At 38.2% G+C, this 18,676-nt stretch overlaps 1 protein-coding gene and 1 pseudogene across 2 annotated transcripts; both read left to right on the top strand.

Moving 5' to 3' along the window:
• The first annotated feature begins 2,688 nt into the window (after window positions 1-2,688).
• LOC147496329 (uncharacterized) lies at window positions 2,689-3,983 on the top strand. The gene is made up of 4 exons (XM_086562493.1): window positions 2,689-2,750; window positions 2,830-2,998; window positions 3,096-3,506; window positions 3,613-3,983. Exons 2-4 carry the CDS (start codon window positions 2,984-2,986, stop codon window positions 3,808-3,810), a joined length of 624 nt encoding a protein of 207 aa, XP_086418619.1. The 5' UTR covers window positions 2,689-2,750; window positions 2,830-2,983; the 3' UTR covers window positions 3,811-3,983.
• A 7,238-nt stretch (window positions 3,984-11,221) lies between these two features.
• Window positions 11,222-18,392, top strand: LOC147496328 (uncharacterized; annotated as a pseudogene). Its single transcript, XR_015194673.1, has 7 exons — window positions 11,222-11,931; window positions 13,972-14,047; window positions 14,122-14,668; window positions 15,426-15,811; window positions 16,176-16,405; window positions 16,487-16,562; window positions 17,907-18,392. The product of XR_015194673.1 is annotated as an uncharacterized LOC147496328 (transcript).
• Window positions 18,393-18,676: the final 284 nt, after the last annotated feature.

Here is an 18,676-nt window from a genome sequence, read left to right as displayed (position 1 = left end):
AAACCATACACCCCTAACCAAATACCCAAGAAACCGAAAAACCGGCGAAAACCAGTTCCACCCTTCGTCTCCATCAAAAACCCTCGATTTCCTTTCGATTTCTGCTCCCAAAAATTTGTCTGAACAAAAACACACCGCGATTCTCTCTTTCGATCTCAATATTCTTTATCTAGATCAGATTTGTAAGTTTTCATTCTATTGTTCTTAATCTTTAATGTTGTTTTCGTTATAATTTTGCTACATTGGTTATTAGATCTGTAATTGATTCATTGTATGGCTTAACATTAACCTGAATTTTTTCGCCATATTTTGTTCAATCACAGGCATGTTATTTCACTGATAAAACAAGTTTTCATTTGTTGCGCCTTTAATTCTTGTTCAATCACAGGCATGTTATTTCACTGATAAAACAAGTTTTCAACTTTTCAAGTTTTCATTTCATTGATAAAACAACTCGGTTCTTAGCTCTTTATCAACAAACAAAAACAAAGTTGATTGAGTGTTTATTCATCTTATTAAGTTATGTCTAGATGATTAAAGGGATCGACGACATGGAGTTTTGTAGTCTTTGCGTTTAGGTGTCATTTGTGAAGGCCCTTGGTGTTGAACAAGTAGGTCTTAATCAGAACCTATCTATAACGAGATGCCTTAGTGGTGCCTTACTTGTAAAGCTTACATGCTTTGTTCCATTACAAATATGAATTTCCATTGCTTCCCTCTCTTCTCTAATACTTTTCTTTCTAGTATGGCCTGTGAGTGAATTGATTTGAGCAGTATGCTACATAAATTATTACACTTGACTACTTGAGGCAGCCCTTGTACCAATCTAAATAGGGAGTTTTGTCTTGGTATATCATGTTAGATCATAATGAGTATATCATGTCTTTGTTGTGTTAGATAGTTTGAATCTGTTGCAATTTATTTAAGAACAAACTTCTTGTTTTATTCTAGTGTCTAAAGCTTTTGTTTGCTTAAATATTTTGTGCTCTTGTTTTCGGGATTGAAGTCTGCATGCACCTGGACAATGAAACTGAACTGGACAATAATAGTTTGTTTGGATGGGTTTGTACCTGTATTTGTTTGGATGGGTTTCCTATCCAAAGGGTTCTTCTCATTCTCCCTGTCTCCTAATGATCAAAAGGCTAAACAAAGATAGGAAAAATCCTACAAATATGTTTGCATGATTACTAGTTTTTTCCCTATGTTGAAAATGATTTATCTCTTTCAGAATTTTCTTTACCTGAAAATGAGTTATGTGTTTGTGTTTCTCGGCAAACTTATTATTCTGTGTTTGTGTTAGTTATATTTTGTAGCAATGCCTCGAACAAAGAATGTGAAGAATGTAGCAAAAAGTGTTTTCACGGGTGCTAAGAAGTTGTTAGGTGGGGGGAGTAGTAGTTCGGGTCGCGGTGACCTGCCTGAGAAAAAGAGAGGAAGGGGAACAACCACCTCGACATCAGTCCGTAGAGGGGATCGGAAAGCGGATGATCCCAGTAATATAGTTGTAAGTGGTGTAGACTTAGGAAATCAAAAGAGAAGAAAGGGGACAATTCCGAGTGATGTAGATGTAGATGTAGATTTAAATGTAGATGTAGATGTAGATGACATAAATATGGATCGTGGGAAGAGTGTAGTTGTAAGTCATGGTGATGGTGAAGAAGATGATAGTGAAGAAGATGACGAAGAGGGTATTGATGATGCCGAAGAGGAGAATGAGGATAATTAAGGAGGAGGACGTAGAGGATGAGGAGGAGGAGGATGACGAGGAAGTCCCTGAAGTCCATGTACCTGTACCTCCAGTGAATATTGTGAGAAAGTCCAACAATGACTTGGAGTTCCAGAGAGGTGTTTATGGAGGTGGCCCTTGTGTGCCACATCCATTTGTATGACTACGATTGCTTGCGTGACTCGCGATGTTTGGGAGGGGCAGGTAATATTATCATATAGTGTCTATTAGTATTTAAATTTTTTTATTACGAAACCTTGTGCATACATTAATACCGAGTTTTTGTTGTTTTAGGCGGAGTAAGGGGTGTTGAAGTGCCATGGGCACCTAAACAAGTTGGTACAATGGGATATCGTCGGAGAGTGTTCAAACTGTTCTAATTTTCACGTGGAGCTTCAAAGGACCGGCTTATGTGCAGAGTCTTAGGTGTATATAGGCATCAAGATCATGTGTTGGTCTCTGCGTTTGTGGAGAGGTGGCATCCAGAGACCAACACGTTTCATATGCCGTGGGGCGAGATGACAATCACGTTGGACGATGTTTCCCAACTCTTAGGAGTTCCGATCAGAGGCAAAGCAGTGACTGGGGACACTGATTTGACCCTGGAACAGACAAAAAGACTCCTCCACAAAGGTCTTGGCATATCCATGGACAAGATAGATGCGGAGATGAAAGCCAATAAGTTCACTTCCAAAGTTAGGATGGATTTCTTGATGAAGCAGTTTGCTGGGAAGGTAACGGATGAAGATTTACGTGATGAAAATGGGGTTGTTGTGAAGAAGGCGTCAACCCAAAAGAGTTGCGATTTCTTTGTGAGAGCTTATCTGTTATTTTTCTTTGGATGTACCGCCTTCACCGACACGCCCCAAAAAAGCTAGTTCCGTTTGTTATCCGAGACCGCTTTTGAAATTTCTTGAGATCGAGACTACGCGTGGGGTGCGACCTCACCGGCTTACTTATGTGGGTCTGGACCGCCACAATTGCCAAGGTGAAGGGTGTTTCGGGGCTATTTCACTCTCCTACGGTATTAGTTTTTTGTTTTTCTTTTCAATGTCAATTTTATCTATCTATTACAATATTAACGGGTGTCTATATTAATCTAGGCATGGATTTATGAGTACTTCCGGTGTTTAGGCCATTCCCAAACGAGGACTATCGGTTGAGCATGTCGGCGTGCTCATAGGTACTCGATTACTCAATCTTTTTATGCTAGCACAACACCGTGATTGAAGCATACCCGAAGCGGTGATTGATAATATGACTTGTCTCGATGTAATCATTTTGTTTGTAAATAGTTTTATTTATTAATTGATATTATTAGTATGTGGTTAATGATTAATTTAAATTCGATCATATGCTATTTTGACAGGTTGAATGGTATCCCTATGCTGAAGTCCGAGCTACATGCCCGGTGGATGAAATAACATTTTTCGAGGGATTTATATGCTTTCTTGATGATGTCGAGCAATACAATGTTTTGAGGGTTGTGCGTCAGTTGGGTCATATGCAGTTTGTACCCTCAGATCCCCCAAGACTAAAGACCTCGTCGCGAATTACTTCTGGACGTGGGTACGATGTGAAATTTAATATTGCGTCTTCCTACTGGAGTAAATGGCAGAATTACTTGATACAACTTGAACATCGAGGACCCATTTCGTCTTATCCATGGGAGTGTGTTAGTAGATACATGAGTTGGTACGAAAACAATAGTGATATTCGAATGATAAACTGTGATCATCCTAATCACTACTCCCTACAGAGTCTTCCATATCATAATCTGGTAAGTTAATACCTTACAACATTAGTTTTTGTTTTTGTTTTTTGTTTTTTTTTTGGTATTTTATAAATGTATATACTAATGTAGTTTTTCGTTTTAATTTTGATAGCATCCCATCGTCGATGAAATTTCTCGCTTGCTCGATCAAGGCCTGCAATTGGGTGGGACTGCGATTCTAGACGATACATGGAACGAGTTCATGGAGGCATACAATTTGACCCGGTGCAAGTTCATTAGCGGACGATATCATGAAGAAGCAGCCTATTCTTGGGCATTGATCTCAACTCTTGGAGTTCTAGTAGTATAGGGTTGTTTAGGTTGCTTTTGTTGTAAAGAGTGGCGTTGTGAAATCTGTACCCAACTTTATGAATACTTGATTTTGTCGTATGTTATTTCAAAATATTATTTGATGTTATGTGATTCTCCATTTTATGTGTTTGGTTTTGAATTTGGAAGTGTTAGAATTGTTGGAATATGGAAGTTGAATTTGGAAGTGTTAGAATTGTTGGAATATGAAAGTTAAGAAAAAAAGAAATCGAGGTTCGCCTAATTTCAGTCCCAAACGACTTGGCCACACCGGTCAAGAGGCCAAAAAACAGAACTTTATATTTTTTCAAAGTTCAAATCCCAAACGACATGGCCACACCGTTTGGACTAACGGTGTGGCCATGTCGTTTGGGACTTAGTTCAAACGGTATGACCATGTCGTTGGGGATTTGAACTTGGAAAAAATATGAAGTTATGTTTTTTGGCCTCTTGACCGGTGTGGGCACACCGTTTGGACTAAGTCCCAAATGACATGGCCACACCGTTCGTCCAAACGGTGTGGCCATGTCGTTGATTTTTTGAAAAAATATGAAGTTCGTTTTTGGCCTCTTGGCCCGGTGTGGCCACACCGTTTGGGACTTAGTCCAAACGGTGTGGTCGTTTGGGACTTAGTCCAAACGGTGTGCCCACACCGGTCAAGAGGCCAAAAAATATAACTTCATTTTTTTTCCAAGTTCAAATCCCAAACGACATGGCCACACCGTTTGGACTAAGTCTCAAACAACTTGGCCACACTGGTCAAGAGGCCAAAAAACAGAACTTTGTATTTTTTCTAAGTTCAAATCCCAAAAGAAATGGCCACACCATTGAACATCCAAACCATCCAAATCAAACAAACATACATCCATACATCAAATTCGACCAAAGAATACCATCAAATTTAAGAAAATTGTATCAAAAACCAAATTACAAATCCAACCACATGAACATTAATTACATAGATTTATTCCTAGCCAACATCTATTATTGGTATTTCGGACCCATCATTAGTGTGCTCGTCTTCCAATACTAAATTGGGAATGTTCAATGCCGTAAATTGCGCTTGTCTTGCTTGTAATGTCGTATCCCAACTATCTGCAATTAAGTGTCGAGCTCTACGCCATCTTCGCATCGGTTTTGGAACCGGACAATCATCAACAAGTTCAACATGGACAAAATGACATCCCCATGCGTAAAAGCGGTACCCAACATTTTCTTTACTCTCTCAGGATTTGCTTGGGTTCTCAGTGGCAAGATAAGATGGCAGTACGTACTTCCTAAATGTACGAGGACGACATTAAATCTCGAAGCAAATAGATATCCAACAAAAGGCATGACTATCCACTTATTATAGGGTGCCCAACCACGTGCATGAGAAATTGTAGGTTTCACAAAATTAACCTCATTGTGAGTGTACACTGTATAGTATAGGGGGAGGTTGTCATTAAGTTCTTGTAACAACTCATTTCTCATCCACGACCACTCTTCCTGATTTCTTCCCAGTACAATGCACATTGCTCTATACTTGTAATTGCCATCACCCGCAGGATCATCCACTTTAACAATATATTTGTGCAGTTATTATAGAATATCCAAACCGTAATGTTTCGGCCCCCTTAGGATGCCAATGTCTAACTTTTGAGGTGATTTTTGAGAAGAGTTATTCCGTGGTGTGGTTGTTTCAGGTAGTAACGTAAAGGTGATTTTTGAGAAGAGTATTATTCCGTAATGTGGTTATTTTAGGTGGTAAAGGTGATTTTTGAGAAGAGTTCTTCCATGGTGTAGTTTTTTTTGTGGCAAAGGTGGTTTCGGAGAAGACTTATCTGCAGGTGGGTTTGGAGTAGCGTATTTCGATGGTGTGGGTGTTTTATGAGAATCCTTGGAATTTGGCGTACATTCCGATTGTTGGGACGAGACCCACTCTTCATGCTCACGTTGGGAATGTTCAAAACCAGATGAATCTTGCTTTGAAGAGTTCTCATCCTTAATTGGAAACTTTCTCTTGCAGTTACCCTTAGCCCGACCTTTGGTTTTTGCCTCCTCATGAGGTGGTTCTAGCCATGTACTTTCTGGCACAACAATCTCCATAAATTTCCTAACCATAACCCTCTTATAACACCTCGTGTTTTATTCTTTTATTTTTTCTAATAATAATAATAATGGATAATAGATAAAATAAAATAGGATAAGTGTTAGTGGAAATAGGAGATGTGGGTTTATGGGATAAACATTCTTCCCTATTTCGGGGGTTTTTTAAAAACAGAAAAGAAACAACATAGGGTTGGTCAAAAAGAGAGAGTTTTACAAAAAAGAGAGTTTCACAGAGAGGAAAGGGAGGAGAGAAGTTTTTCTGGAAATCTACGAATAGCTAGCTGACAGTCGGAGCTAATCACGGGTGAGTAGTTTAGTTTTCTCGTCTATACAGAGATAAAAAATTAAGTTTTACTGTAGTACAATATTGCTGCTTATTTTTCTGCTCTTCCTCTCGTCTATGATTATTCTACTTGTTATGGTTAAAACCGGTTTTATTTATTGGACTGCTGGAACTGTGAAAGAGTTAATGGCTGCGCAAGCTAAGCCCACAGGACAGAGAAATCGTCCCCGAAGGAGTTAAAAACCTGTATATTGTTTGAATGTTTATTATGTGTATAATGTTGGTTTGGTTGTGTAATGGAGGTTGTCAGAGGGGCTGTTGAAGCGTGGTAACTCTGTTAATGGCGGCGCAAAGAAATTGCCAGTAGATTATGTGAATGTTTGTTATTTTGGTTTTTGATTGATGCTTGAATGAGGATTGATGTCTGGGGAGTAAAGGTTTGATGGTTGGGTCGATGTATACTAGATTGGGTGGGGCTGTTGGAGCTCCAGAGAAGCCATTAATGGCGTCCATCCCGTTTTTTCAGTATATGGGAATCGCGTTTTGTTGGTATAGGTAGGTAGGGGTTTTCAAAAGGAATCAAACCGCTAGGTTAAAAAGTGGTGGCGAGTGGTGGTTGGTGGTGGTTGACTGGTGGGAGAGGCGCTGGTGAAGTGAGGAAGAAGAAGAAGAAGACCACGCACTGTTCGTGAGTTTTGTTTAGGTGGGCTTGGGCCGAGCTAGTATGTGGGCTTCAAGTTTTTTTTCTTTCTTTTTCTTTTATGGGCTTAAGTTATGTTAGATTGGGCCTGGGAAAGGCTAAACCCTTTGGGCCTTAGTCTTTGGGGTTTTGACCAGAGTTGATTGTTGACTGTTGACTAGAGTTGACTGTTGACAAGAGTTGACTTTGACTGTTGACCAGGGTTGACTTTGACCAGTTGACCCAGTTTGACTTTTAACTCGGATTATGATTTGGTCTATTAGGATAGGTCTAGGGCTATTAGCATGCTTGGCTTTAGGCTAAGACCTTTCTATATATACATGTGTACGTGTATTAACTACTATGTGATATTTTCAGTTTTTTATGATATACAATGTTATGACACTTAGACATCGATATATTAATAACGCGTAAACAATAATACAAGAAACAAGATACTCCTTCGTTCTCTGAAATAATATATGCAATAAAATTCAATAATGCGTAAACAAATTTACCGCACCCTTTTAGAACTCTCCATGCCTCAAGTTTTGGATTTGAGTTTTATGACTGATGATGTCATATGTTAGGTGGGCATTTATTGAATGTGCCATAAATGACCCGTTAGCGTTATATACGGGTATTCATTGAATGTGCCATGAATGACCAGATTGTTTGGACTGCCCTAGAGAGGAACTAAGGTATTCGCCTTGCGGGTTAGTTGTATTCATTGATTATGACGGTGTGCTTGGACTTGCATTTGAATACCTATATGATATCTACATATGTTATATAAAATTTCTAACTTTCTTTTGCAGGAGGGTAGGACTTAATAATATTTTGTGCAGGGACACGGTCCTACCCTTATATAGCAGTGGATATCGGTAAGTTTTAATTCGATTACTTAGTTATTAAAACAAATTATTATAACGAGTTAATAAGATGGGAGTCTTGCTTGGGAAGAAACTATGCCGGTTGAAATGACGGAACTACATGTCTTCCAAGCTGAGAATGATTATATTATGATATTTAAAGTGTTAGTTATGATAAGTAAAGACTGGAAATGGTTATATATAGTTAATCTACTCATACCAGCAAATTCCATTTTGTTGACCCATGTTTGCTTTGTTTTGGCAACATGGGTGTGTTCTTGGGAACATAGGTGGAAGGCAGTGGAACCACGACCTTTGATTTGGATTTGTTTCTGGAGCAGTTTGGGAGTTTATTTTATTAGGTCTGATCTTTTTGGAAGTATGTAATAACGTAGTTTTATATTCATATGACATGAGAATACGATGTTGAAGACTTATTATTCTTAGAATGTTATATTGATGATTTTTGGGATGGAAGATAGTCTTTAATAAAGTGATGGTTGAGAAAGTTTGGAGATTATTGTTGTTAAGTTGATTTTTTATGATGTGATATTTTCGGTTTGGGCGCGACTGTCACACATGGCCCAGTACAAAAAAAGACTTCAGAAGTCAGCTGTGATTGGCTAGTGAGGAGAGAGGAGAGAGAAGAGAGAGAAGAGAGAGAATTTAACTCATTATTTTCATACAATACACCATTCATAATTGACTTTGGAGTTTTTTTTTGTGCTGGGCCATGTGGGTTAGTTCTATCCTTTCGGTTTTGGCCTGTGTTGTATCCATCCCATCATAGCCTGGGTTTTTAGACAGTTGAACATAGTGATATTTGAAATATTTATATTTGAAATATTTACTTTGCAATTGTTTAGAAATTCGGGATGTGACACCTCTACTCTTCTTCAGAAGCCATTTCATACCTTTTCATAAACATACCCATCGAAGGTCTACAATCGAGACCAACACCCACTGACACACTTGGAAAAGCAGACAGAGTTTTCCAAAAGGGATTGATAGCACTCAAAGATATGGAACGTTCTTGCTTTTGAAGTTCAATGATTTTGTGAGCACATGGCAATCCATGATTGGTCTTCATAAATAACACCCACAAATGAACTCGAGTCCTTAGCAAAGACGACTTACACGGGTATCTAGTTCTTCATAAAGCAAGTCCAAATATTTTCTTGAGACCGGTTTCGAAGTTCACTTAAATAAAGGAATTCGGTGGTGGTGCTGGGTTACAATCAGACTCTTCTCAAACGTACCTCTAATCTCAGACATCTGGATCTCTAAAATTGGGTGGATCAAGTAAAACATACTTAGAAAATCATGTCTGTTTGTGTTTCCTAGAACACGTTTCACCTGAGCATGAGACCCTTCGACTCGATTGGTTGTTGTACTCCCAAAGTGAATGTGTTGATCTGTCCAACAACATACGAATTGATCCTTGTAAAGCAACCAAGTCTCTCGCAGATAACTAACAAAATTGGAGTACTCAACCCTATAATGTTTTTCCAAAGCAGCAATTCTACGGTTGAAGATATCCTCAGTCCTCGATTACACTACAATGTTCCACGAGAACTAGCCTTTATCTACAAGTTCTGTGGTGGGAAAAAAATCATTGCATTTCTGAATGACGCACATAGAGATATTCCATCTACAAAGATGCTTGTGCACGTCAGGAAACACAATATCAGCGGCACTCATCAAGGCCAAGTCCCTGTCAGATACGATCACAGATGGTCTTTTTTCACCCAGCAAGCCGTTAAACTGACGCAAAGCCCACTCATAGTCTATCGTTGTTTCGGACTGAAGCAACACTTGACAGACCGTGAAAGATTTCCAGGTTGAAGTCACCCCCACAAACTATACAAAAGGCCACCGATACTTATTGGTTTTGTAGGTGGCGTCAATGATGAAAACTTTTGGAAAAATCCGAGCCATTTTAACACCATCCGGATGGGCCTATAACAATCCCGTTATCTCATTCGTATTCGTATCCTCTCTCACCTCCTCGAAATAGTGGTTTTCTGCTAACAACTCACGCAATCTCTGCATTTGCGACCGATCATTCATATCCAATGTCCTCACCTTGTGCCTGGTATTGTAGACTTGACATATGCTAGATAGATTATCGGGAAACCTATGTCTGATGGACTTCAACACTTTTTTAGGCTTAACTCTATTTTGAGTCATCTCTGACAAGAACTCAAATTGTGGAACGGTCAGTCGAGTAGCAAATGCATGTCCTTCAAGGGTTTTCGCCAATGGATGGTTGTGAATGAACACAATTAAGAACGACAATTTTCCAACTATCGACAGTGCCGCGTTGGAAAATACATCTTAACTTAAATGAACATCCATGTTTCTTGGTTACTGTATTTCTCTTATTAGCCTTCTCTACCTTTTTGTGTGAACGATACACTCCCGAACTCTCGCAAGCTAAATCCAGCCTTGGTACTCGGTTCTCGTTAGCATTCTGCGACTTTCCAATTACCACAACCACATTACATTGTTTTCCCCGAGCAGTTGCCCAACCAATTACGTCATTACGTGTATGAAATACCTAAAGATATGAAAGAAAACAACAATCAATAAACTAATATAATTTCATTTAGAAAATAAAAACAAGTGAAAACAATGCCTACTATGTACCTCTTCCGTAGTAAATATTTCTGTTGTATCCATTGAAAGCGGTTGAACATCATCCACGTCATTCAAGTTTCCAGAGTTCTCGAAACACACCGAAGGATCCTAAATGAAGAACAGTTGTTAATTGATGTATTATGGACCCCGTAAAGACATAGCCACACTGTTTGGCTTAAGTACCAAATGCCACAAACACACCGTTTATCACTGTTTGTGTTTTTCTATGTTCAAATCCTAAAACGACATGGCCACACCGTTTGGAATAAGTCCCAAACGGTATGGACACACCGGTAAAGAGGCAAAAAAACAAAACTCTATGTTTTTCCAAGTTCAAATCCCAAACGATATGGCCACGCCGTGTGGATGAAGTCCCAAACGGTGTGACTACACCGGTAAAGAGGCCAAAAAACAGAACTTTATATTTTTTCCAAGTTCAAATCCCAAACGATATGGCAACACTGTTTGGGACTTAGTTCAAACGGTGTAGCCATATCGTTGGGAACTTACTCCAAATGGTGTGACCACACTGGAAAGTTTTTTTTTTCTAAGTCCAAATCCCAAACGACATGGCCACATCGTTTTGAACTCAGTCCAGACGGTGTGACCAGACCGTTTGGTGTGCAATACGAACGACCTAGCCGGGTCGTTTAAGCCTCGGGTGTTCGAATTTTCTTTTTCAGCCCTATATATCACTATACACATGCATAATTACTACATGTATAATTACTATATGCATAATTACGTTTAATTTAGATTTACCTTATTCTTATTAAATGCATCATCATCTATTTTTCTATTTTATTCACTTTGAACTTGTTCTACATTTTCTTTTTGAATGGGGTCACTTGGAACTTGTTTTATATTTTCTTCTTGAATGGAGTCATGATGCATTACATTTTTTTCTTCATCTTCATGTTCTAAAATGGGGTTGGGCTCTTCTATTAGTGTTTAGTGTTAGTGTTAGGATATAATTTTCTTTAGGGTTCAAGAGTTTAAGGTTTTTGATGGTGGAAGAGAAGAGAATAGAAGAGAAGGACTGAAAATGTTGCAACAAGTCAAATTTACGTTGGTTTGGGAGGTGTACAACACAAGTTTTGGGGCAACGACACATTTGTAATAATTGTTTTTATTTTTTTGGGGTCGGCCGTAACGAATTACTATATATATATATATCTGAGGGCGAATTGGGCGAAACTAGAAAAGGTAACGCAAGAAGAGTCGAAACGACCCAAAAATAAGGTGTATTTCAAGCGGGTCGAATGATGAAGGAGAAGGGGAAAAAAGAAAAATCATCGTCTTCATCTAGACAAAACCCCAACTCTTCAACAACTATACTACCCATCTCTAATAATAATAAACATGTAGAAGGAAAACAAGACGAAGACAGTAAACTTTGCTTACAAGTTAAGAGTTCTAGTACTAGTGTTGGTCCCAAGGAGGAACTAGTCGAAGAAGAGGGGGTTGATGAGGTTAGAGGAGCTATGTTTGCTTACTGAAGAACCTGAGCTGTCAGTGGAGCAGCTCACTATCAATAACTAGTTACAGGAAGATGAGGTAACGAGAATAATTCACCACTATTAGGCTGTTTATTCTTTTCAGATTCTATGATTTTGATGGCTTGAATAAGAAATAGGCAATGTTGATGATTTGTTAATGTTCAGACTCCAAATAGGTGTTGGCTGAAGAAGATGACTGATAAACAATCAAACTAACTTTTGAGTAGATGACCTGAATCAATATATAGACATGTACAATGAACACCAACTGATGCACAGGGAATTTAGTCAAGCATATAACTAACAGATTTGAGTAGCCCAAAAACTTGTGAAAAAGGTATGGATAACATATTTAGGCCTGAAGGTGCTTGAAGAAATCCAGGTGTGGGAATTCTAGCCTTAAAAACAATTAAACTTCTGAGTAGATGAACCGAATTAATATACATATATAGACATGTACAATGAAGACCAAACCATGCATGGGTCGTAGAGGGAACCTAGTCAGCATATAGGTAAGGTAACAGACAAAGAAGGCGAGCTTAGGATGAGGTGACTAGCAACGGTTGTTGGGAAGTTAAATATAATAGCTGAAATGACTTGAATAGAACAAATTGAAAATAGAGAATTCAGGTGGAGTTTGTGCTTACATTATATGTATTCTCGTATCCTCTCGTCGTCTTATTCAAGCATGCACTTGGTCTCCTTAACACTACCCTGCCTCTTTTGATGAAGGTAGCATTGTTCAATTGTTTGTTTGTTTAATAAAAAATGTATCTTATTGAATATCCAAAATAAGTCATACTATCTATTTTAGTTTATTTTATTATTCAAGATGGACATTGGACAAGCAGTAGAGCGTCTCTGCTTGACAAAAACAAGACATTAAGTAGATTAGTTATTGAGAGGACATAATTGAATTGAAAGGGTAGGTGGCTCTAAATCTTATTTCTTAATTTCCAAGCTTCTGCTTATTTTTCTGCGCTTTGAATCTTTCTTTGGCATCTCAATACAATATACTTTGACGTTGGTGATCATTGTCTTGTGTGGGTTACTGGGGGCAGGGGAGAGGGAGAGGCAGGTCCATACTTTCTTCAAAAAATTGTGTAATAATTTACAATGTTTTTTTTTATTATTTTTTTTTTAGAGAGCTGAGGTTATGGCTGACCTCTACCTGTATTAAGTTCTAAAATTTATAGTGCCTTCTCTGTCCTCCTCCACAATGGTCATAAGAGCTAAGTTCAGAGAAGGTACAAAGTACTATATAACCTCTATTACATCTTACTTTGCTAATGAAGCAAGGTAGTTTGCAGCCCTATTGGCTTCTCTATATACATGAATGAAACTTATACTTTCAAAAAGGTGCAGCAGTTCTACGATAGCCATAGTCACATTTCCATGGGGTCCCCACCCTTCAAAATATTAACTGCTCACAAGGACTCCGAAGCAACTTCAATTTTGAATGTTTGAATTTTCAAACAACCTTGCAGACCTACCAAAATGGCTTTTAAGTTCTTGGAATAAGACTGAACTTAAACATCCAGCTCCAGTATAGCCTAGCATTACTATGCTTTCTGAGTCTCTTATTATACCACCGTCAGTATTTAACTTCCCTATCCCTGCTTGTGGGTTCCCCCATATACATTTTATAACATTTGTTTATACTTTTTAGTAGTATTTGGTCTGCATGACGTGTCTCATTAGATACTTATTTGATATCTTATGGCGTTTTTTATTCAACAATGAAAAATACAAAAGCTCGCTCCGCCATGCCATGGGTATTCCTCTCCACAGGCCATATTGTTTTTGCTCCACTATCTCATATCTATTTACACACCTTGCCATTCTTATCATGTCCCTCCATGAATCATGGGGACTGACAAAGATATCAGTGTTGGTGAGAAATGATTCTATATTTGAAATCAGATTGAGGAACTTCTCAAAGTTCCATCCATGGAACAATCATGCACTGTTTATTTGCTATTTTGCTTGACTGGCTTCGCAGTTGTAGTAAGGTTTTAATTATGAGTATTCAGTCATTTCAGTCTTCATTCAAATGCACAAGCATGGAAAATTATGATCTCAAATTTGTTCTTTGCAGTTATTGGCCATGGAGGCCATAATATGGGGACAATCTAACTATCTGTAGAAGCAAAGCAGGCCAAAAGTCTTTTCAGGTTTGGTGATAACCAACAACTCTATATCATTATACAGATAATGCAGTCCAACATCTATTCTTTGTTTTTTGCAGATTTATATACATATTGAAACTCTTGACGAACTTACTATATCTGCAAAGCTTCGTTCATTTAATGCAAATGTCAAATCTGGAGGAAAACTCACCTCCCCTATAGCCCCAGCTCAACCTGTAAATGAATTCCTTTACGCTTTTAAAGTTCAGCATCTTCCTCCAATTGTGTTGACATGTTTATTACCCAAGTCGTATCCAAGCCATCAACCTCCATGTTTCACCATATTCGTTCAGTGGTTGAACTCTGAGAGAAGTTCCAACCTTTGCCACATGTTGGATTCTTTTTGGACAGATAAACCTGGCCAGGAGGTTATATACCAATGGGTGGACTGGTTACACAGTTCTTCTCTTTCTCATCTAGGGTTCGATAAGGAAATAGCTCTTGGTCCCTATAACATGCCAGATGCTGGGGACAGGCGTGCTTTTTCAGGAAGTGTATCGCCAGAAGTTGATATGCCGTCAATGCTGAAATATAATGATGATAAGTGCGTTGAGGTTTTTTGTGAAAATTTGCACGAGTGCTGCATCTGTTTCAGTGAGCATGCAGGTGACTCTCTCTCTCTCTCTCTCTCTCTCATGTGAATAATCTTAAAAAATGAGTTTTTTCGTTTATTTTCATACCTCAATCATCAATCTGCTTACCAACAATTTTTTTTAAGTATTTAAGTTTGGAACATTAAGATGCTCTTACAGTAAGACCTGGACCCAAACCTGTTTCTTGCGACAATTTTTGATGTCAAAAACCAAGGGAGAAGAAGATTAACAATGCAGTATATTTTGGTTTTGGTTTTGTTGATTTTATTTTCTTTTAATCTTGTTTGAAAATAAAGAAAAGAAAATATTTTATTTGACGTGCTGCAGTGGTAGTTCCCTTATTGACATTTGGTGACTTTGACCAATCCTGCCATTGTTTCCTGTGGACAGGAAAATAGTGTATGTCCACAAATTCATTCTCTATGATTAATTAGCATATGGTGTTCAGATATAAACATAATAGAATTCAAATTTTTTGCTTTCTCATCTTTAAACTGCTCAAAACCAGATCCGAGTGGAGAAGATGAACGAGATCCTATCTTTCAAGTTCATGGCTTTTCTTTTAGACTATCATTTGTGTTACTTGTGTATTGAGTGGCATTCGTCAATACAAAACTATGTCCCTAGGACATAGCCATATCTTTGGTATTATTTTCAAATAAGCGATGTATACCTCAATCCCATTAACTAACAATTAAGACTCCTAAAGCACTAAAAGAAAGCGACAATTCCATATCATTATGTCACAAATTAATCGATAGTCTTTCCAGGCACAGAGTTCATCAGACTGCCCTGCAAACACTTTTTCTGCTGGAAATGCATGGAGACTTACTCAAGAATCCATGTAAAGGAAGGGACTGTTTACAAGCTCGTATGCCCTGATGCAGAATGTGACGGGATGGTTCCACCTGGCTTGTTGAAACGTTTACTTGCAAGGGATGACTTTGAGCACTGGGAATCGTTATTGTTGCAGAAAACGTTAGACTCGATGTCTGATGTAGTCTATTGCCCTAGATGTGAGACAGCCTGCTTAGAGGATGGGGACGGTCATGCGCAATGCCTGAAATGCTTCTTCAGTTTTTGTATCCTTTGCTCGGAGCAGCGTCATGTAGGAACTACCTGTATGGGGCCGGAAAAGAGACTCCAAACTTTAATGGTAAAACGCTCAAGCCAGTTTGCTGTTTCGTATCGGTTTAACTTTTTTTTCTTGTTAGGCTTGAGGAATGGTAAAACAGGTTCCACTTTATCACTTTTGAAAGCGTTGTTGGTTGGAAGTTTCACCAAGCTAGGGCCTAGGAGTTTAGTGTGCTAGAACTGTTGCAATTAGTCTTCACTCTCAGTGTATTTATATCTTTCAGCTATGTTAATTGTTTAGTTTAAAGACCTCTGAGGTGGGTAAAACCTAATAATCTGATCAAGAAAATGATAACTACTGCCTTATGCTTATCAACAGTTCCTTGATGGTGATTGGTACCTTTTCACATTTCTTATATAAACCTCCTTTTGGTGTTTGCCTCCAGGAACTCAAGGAATTGAGGGATTTGAAGGAAGAGCAAAGTTATGAAATCCAAGAGCTGAATAACGAGATTCTTAGTCTCAAGATAATATTTTGTGATGCTAAGCAATGCCCATCGTGCAATATAGCAATCTCTCGAATTGAAGGTTGCAACAGGATGCAATGCAGAAACTGCGGGCAGGTCTTTTGCTGGGGATGTAATAAGGCCCTTAATGGAAATAGTCATCCCTTCTGGTAGCTTCTCATTTTTTGAACAATATATGAATCTTATTTATAACATGGAAACTAAATAATACAAAAATTTACTTGCTTCAGTGAGTCTCGGCAAAGAAATAAAAAGCTGGTGGTTAAGAAGCATTGCTGTCCATTTTGTGGGGAAAAGAATGCAAAGGTGAGTATTTATTACTCTTAGTTGTTTATTTGCAGGAAAACAATAACTTTTGGGACATTGCCTGAAGTATAAGCTAGAATGTGGGTGCAACTATTGTACCATAGTAATCATCTTAGGACTCCTAGTTGATAGGATAAATTATAGTCTTGTCGACGTGGTTCCAGATTGTCTCACGGCTAAGTAGTTATGTTAGCTCACCAAGCTATAAGAACTTTAATTGAATCCTCAATTGGGCACTGGCATGACAACACACACCATTTAAAGGCTTGGACAAAACATCGCGGAAGAGCGAGTAAACAATTTAGTCCCTTTCACTGTTTGTCCAATACTTTCTTTTACATCTTATCCTTACCCCCATGGCTCCAAACCTTGTGTCTTATAGCCCTTCCATTATAGGAACTTTCTTTTTTTAACGATCATTATTTTAAGTTGAGAGAAATAAGCGTGCTACAAATGCGAATTTCTTTCTAAGTAACATATCCAATCCTTCTGAACACCGACTTTTTTTTCATCTAATGTTGTGATCCCAAACATCCCTTTTATCTGCTCGACCTAAAAAATGCTCTGAACTGTTACACTCAACTCAAGTCTTAGACATAAATTACCGACAATTCAACTCTGTATTTTGTACATAACTTTCAAGCACCTTGAGTGAAGCAAGTGAAACCAAGAAGTTTTCTTGTCAACTTCAACCTTTCAGGTGCATTATCTTCCATGTAATTGTCAAAACATATAGCTGCTTATACTTTCGTGCCTAAATTCTTGGTTTTAGTTTGATAACACACTTTTGCGCTCGTAACATTCAACATGTAATTGTCAAAGACTAGCTTTGCATAGGTTATAACTGAAAGGGCATGGTTAGGGACTTAACACTATTTTTTGTGAGGATGAGCTCCTTATTATGAAGGTCACCATCACCAATAACCCGCTTCTTTGGATATGTTTGTATCCTCGTCTATAGTGTTGAAAATTTTAAAAATTGTGACCTTTTGGTATACCCTAATTAATAATCCTGAGCTTGAACATAACTGTAGATAGGTAAGACATATTTAAATGGGCTGATTTTTTGTGAAGATGATCTCCTCAATATGATGATCATATCCACAAAAATCAGCGTGCAAGGTCATCTTCAAAAGATTAGTAGTACAAGAGGCGTGTAATCAGCAGTTTGAGAGTCAATTGATCGAAACCAAATCCTCTAAATGAATAGGCTATTTGCTAATTCTGGCTACAATGCAAGGACTAACTACCAATATACATCAAAATTTGATGGGAATGACTTGAGTCAATAAGTGTCATGTTTGTAACTTTGTATTGATTACTTTTATGTATTTGGGAAAAAAGATTCAGGTTGATGATAATAACCACATGGTCTGCCTGGCATGTCAGAAACACTATTGTTACTTGTGTCGGAAAAGTTTCGAGGAGAGTTCTCAGCACTATACACTCAAGGATTGCAGACAACAACACACGGCAGAGTAAAGCACTCAGTCTACTATGAAGTGGGAGCAACAGGTCAATACTAGATCCAAGAGGGAAAGATGGCATTGATTTGAAGTCTCCAACCCACCAAGTTTGTTGCAGAATAAAACAGAAACTCAGGTTACCTTATAGAATCATTTGAATTATTTTCGTATTTATTCTTCACCTGGTTTGTCTGGGTTGGAAGGCGAAACTAGAATGAGAATGGCAGGTCAGTTTACATATGGTCATAGTAATATAACATGAACAACTTGAGACTATACATCTTACAGTGAACTTCTTTGGATTTCTCAGTCAAGATATTGGAGGGAAGTTCACGTTTTTCGGAGTGGAGCGTTGTTTCATATTCTTGCTATTGTTTGTGCATGACTAAACTTCTGGTTTAACATACCTTAGGTATCCTTTCATGATATTTAATCCACAATTGTGCAATTGGCTGTTTAAATATTTCCTTCGAAACTGGAAAGCATGTTCACCTCACTTGTTTATCTCCTCAGTTGATCTATGAGTACACAAAACAGGTGCATTCTGAATTGGTATGGTGAAACATGTCTTTGATGCATCTGTCCAAGGTAAAATGTTAGAAGTTTAAGGAACGTCTCCAAATGGTTAACGTAGACGAAAAGGACAAG

This window comes from Coptis chinensis, chromosome 5 (genome assembly GCF_015680905.1).
Source record: "Coptis chinensis isolate HL-2020 chromosome 5, ASM1568090v1, whole genome shotgun sequence".
NCBI lineage: Eukaryota > Viridiplantae > Streptophyta > Magnoliopsida > Ranunculales > Ranunculaceae > Coptis > Coptis chinensis.
Note: the sequence above shows the minus strand (reverse complement) of the source record. Positions and strands in the feature narration are given on the sequence as shown.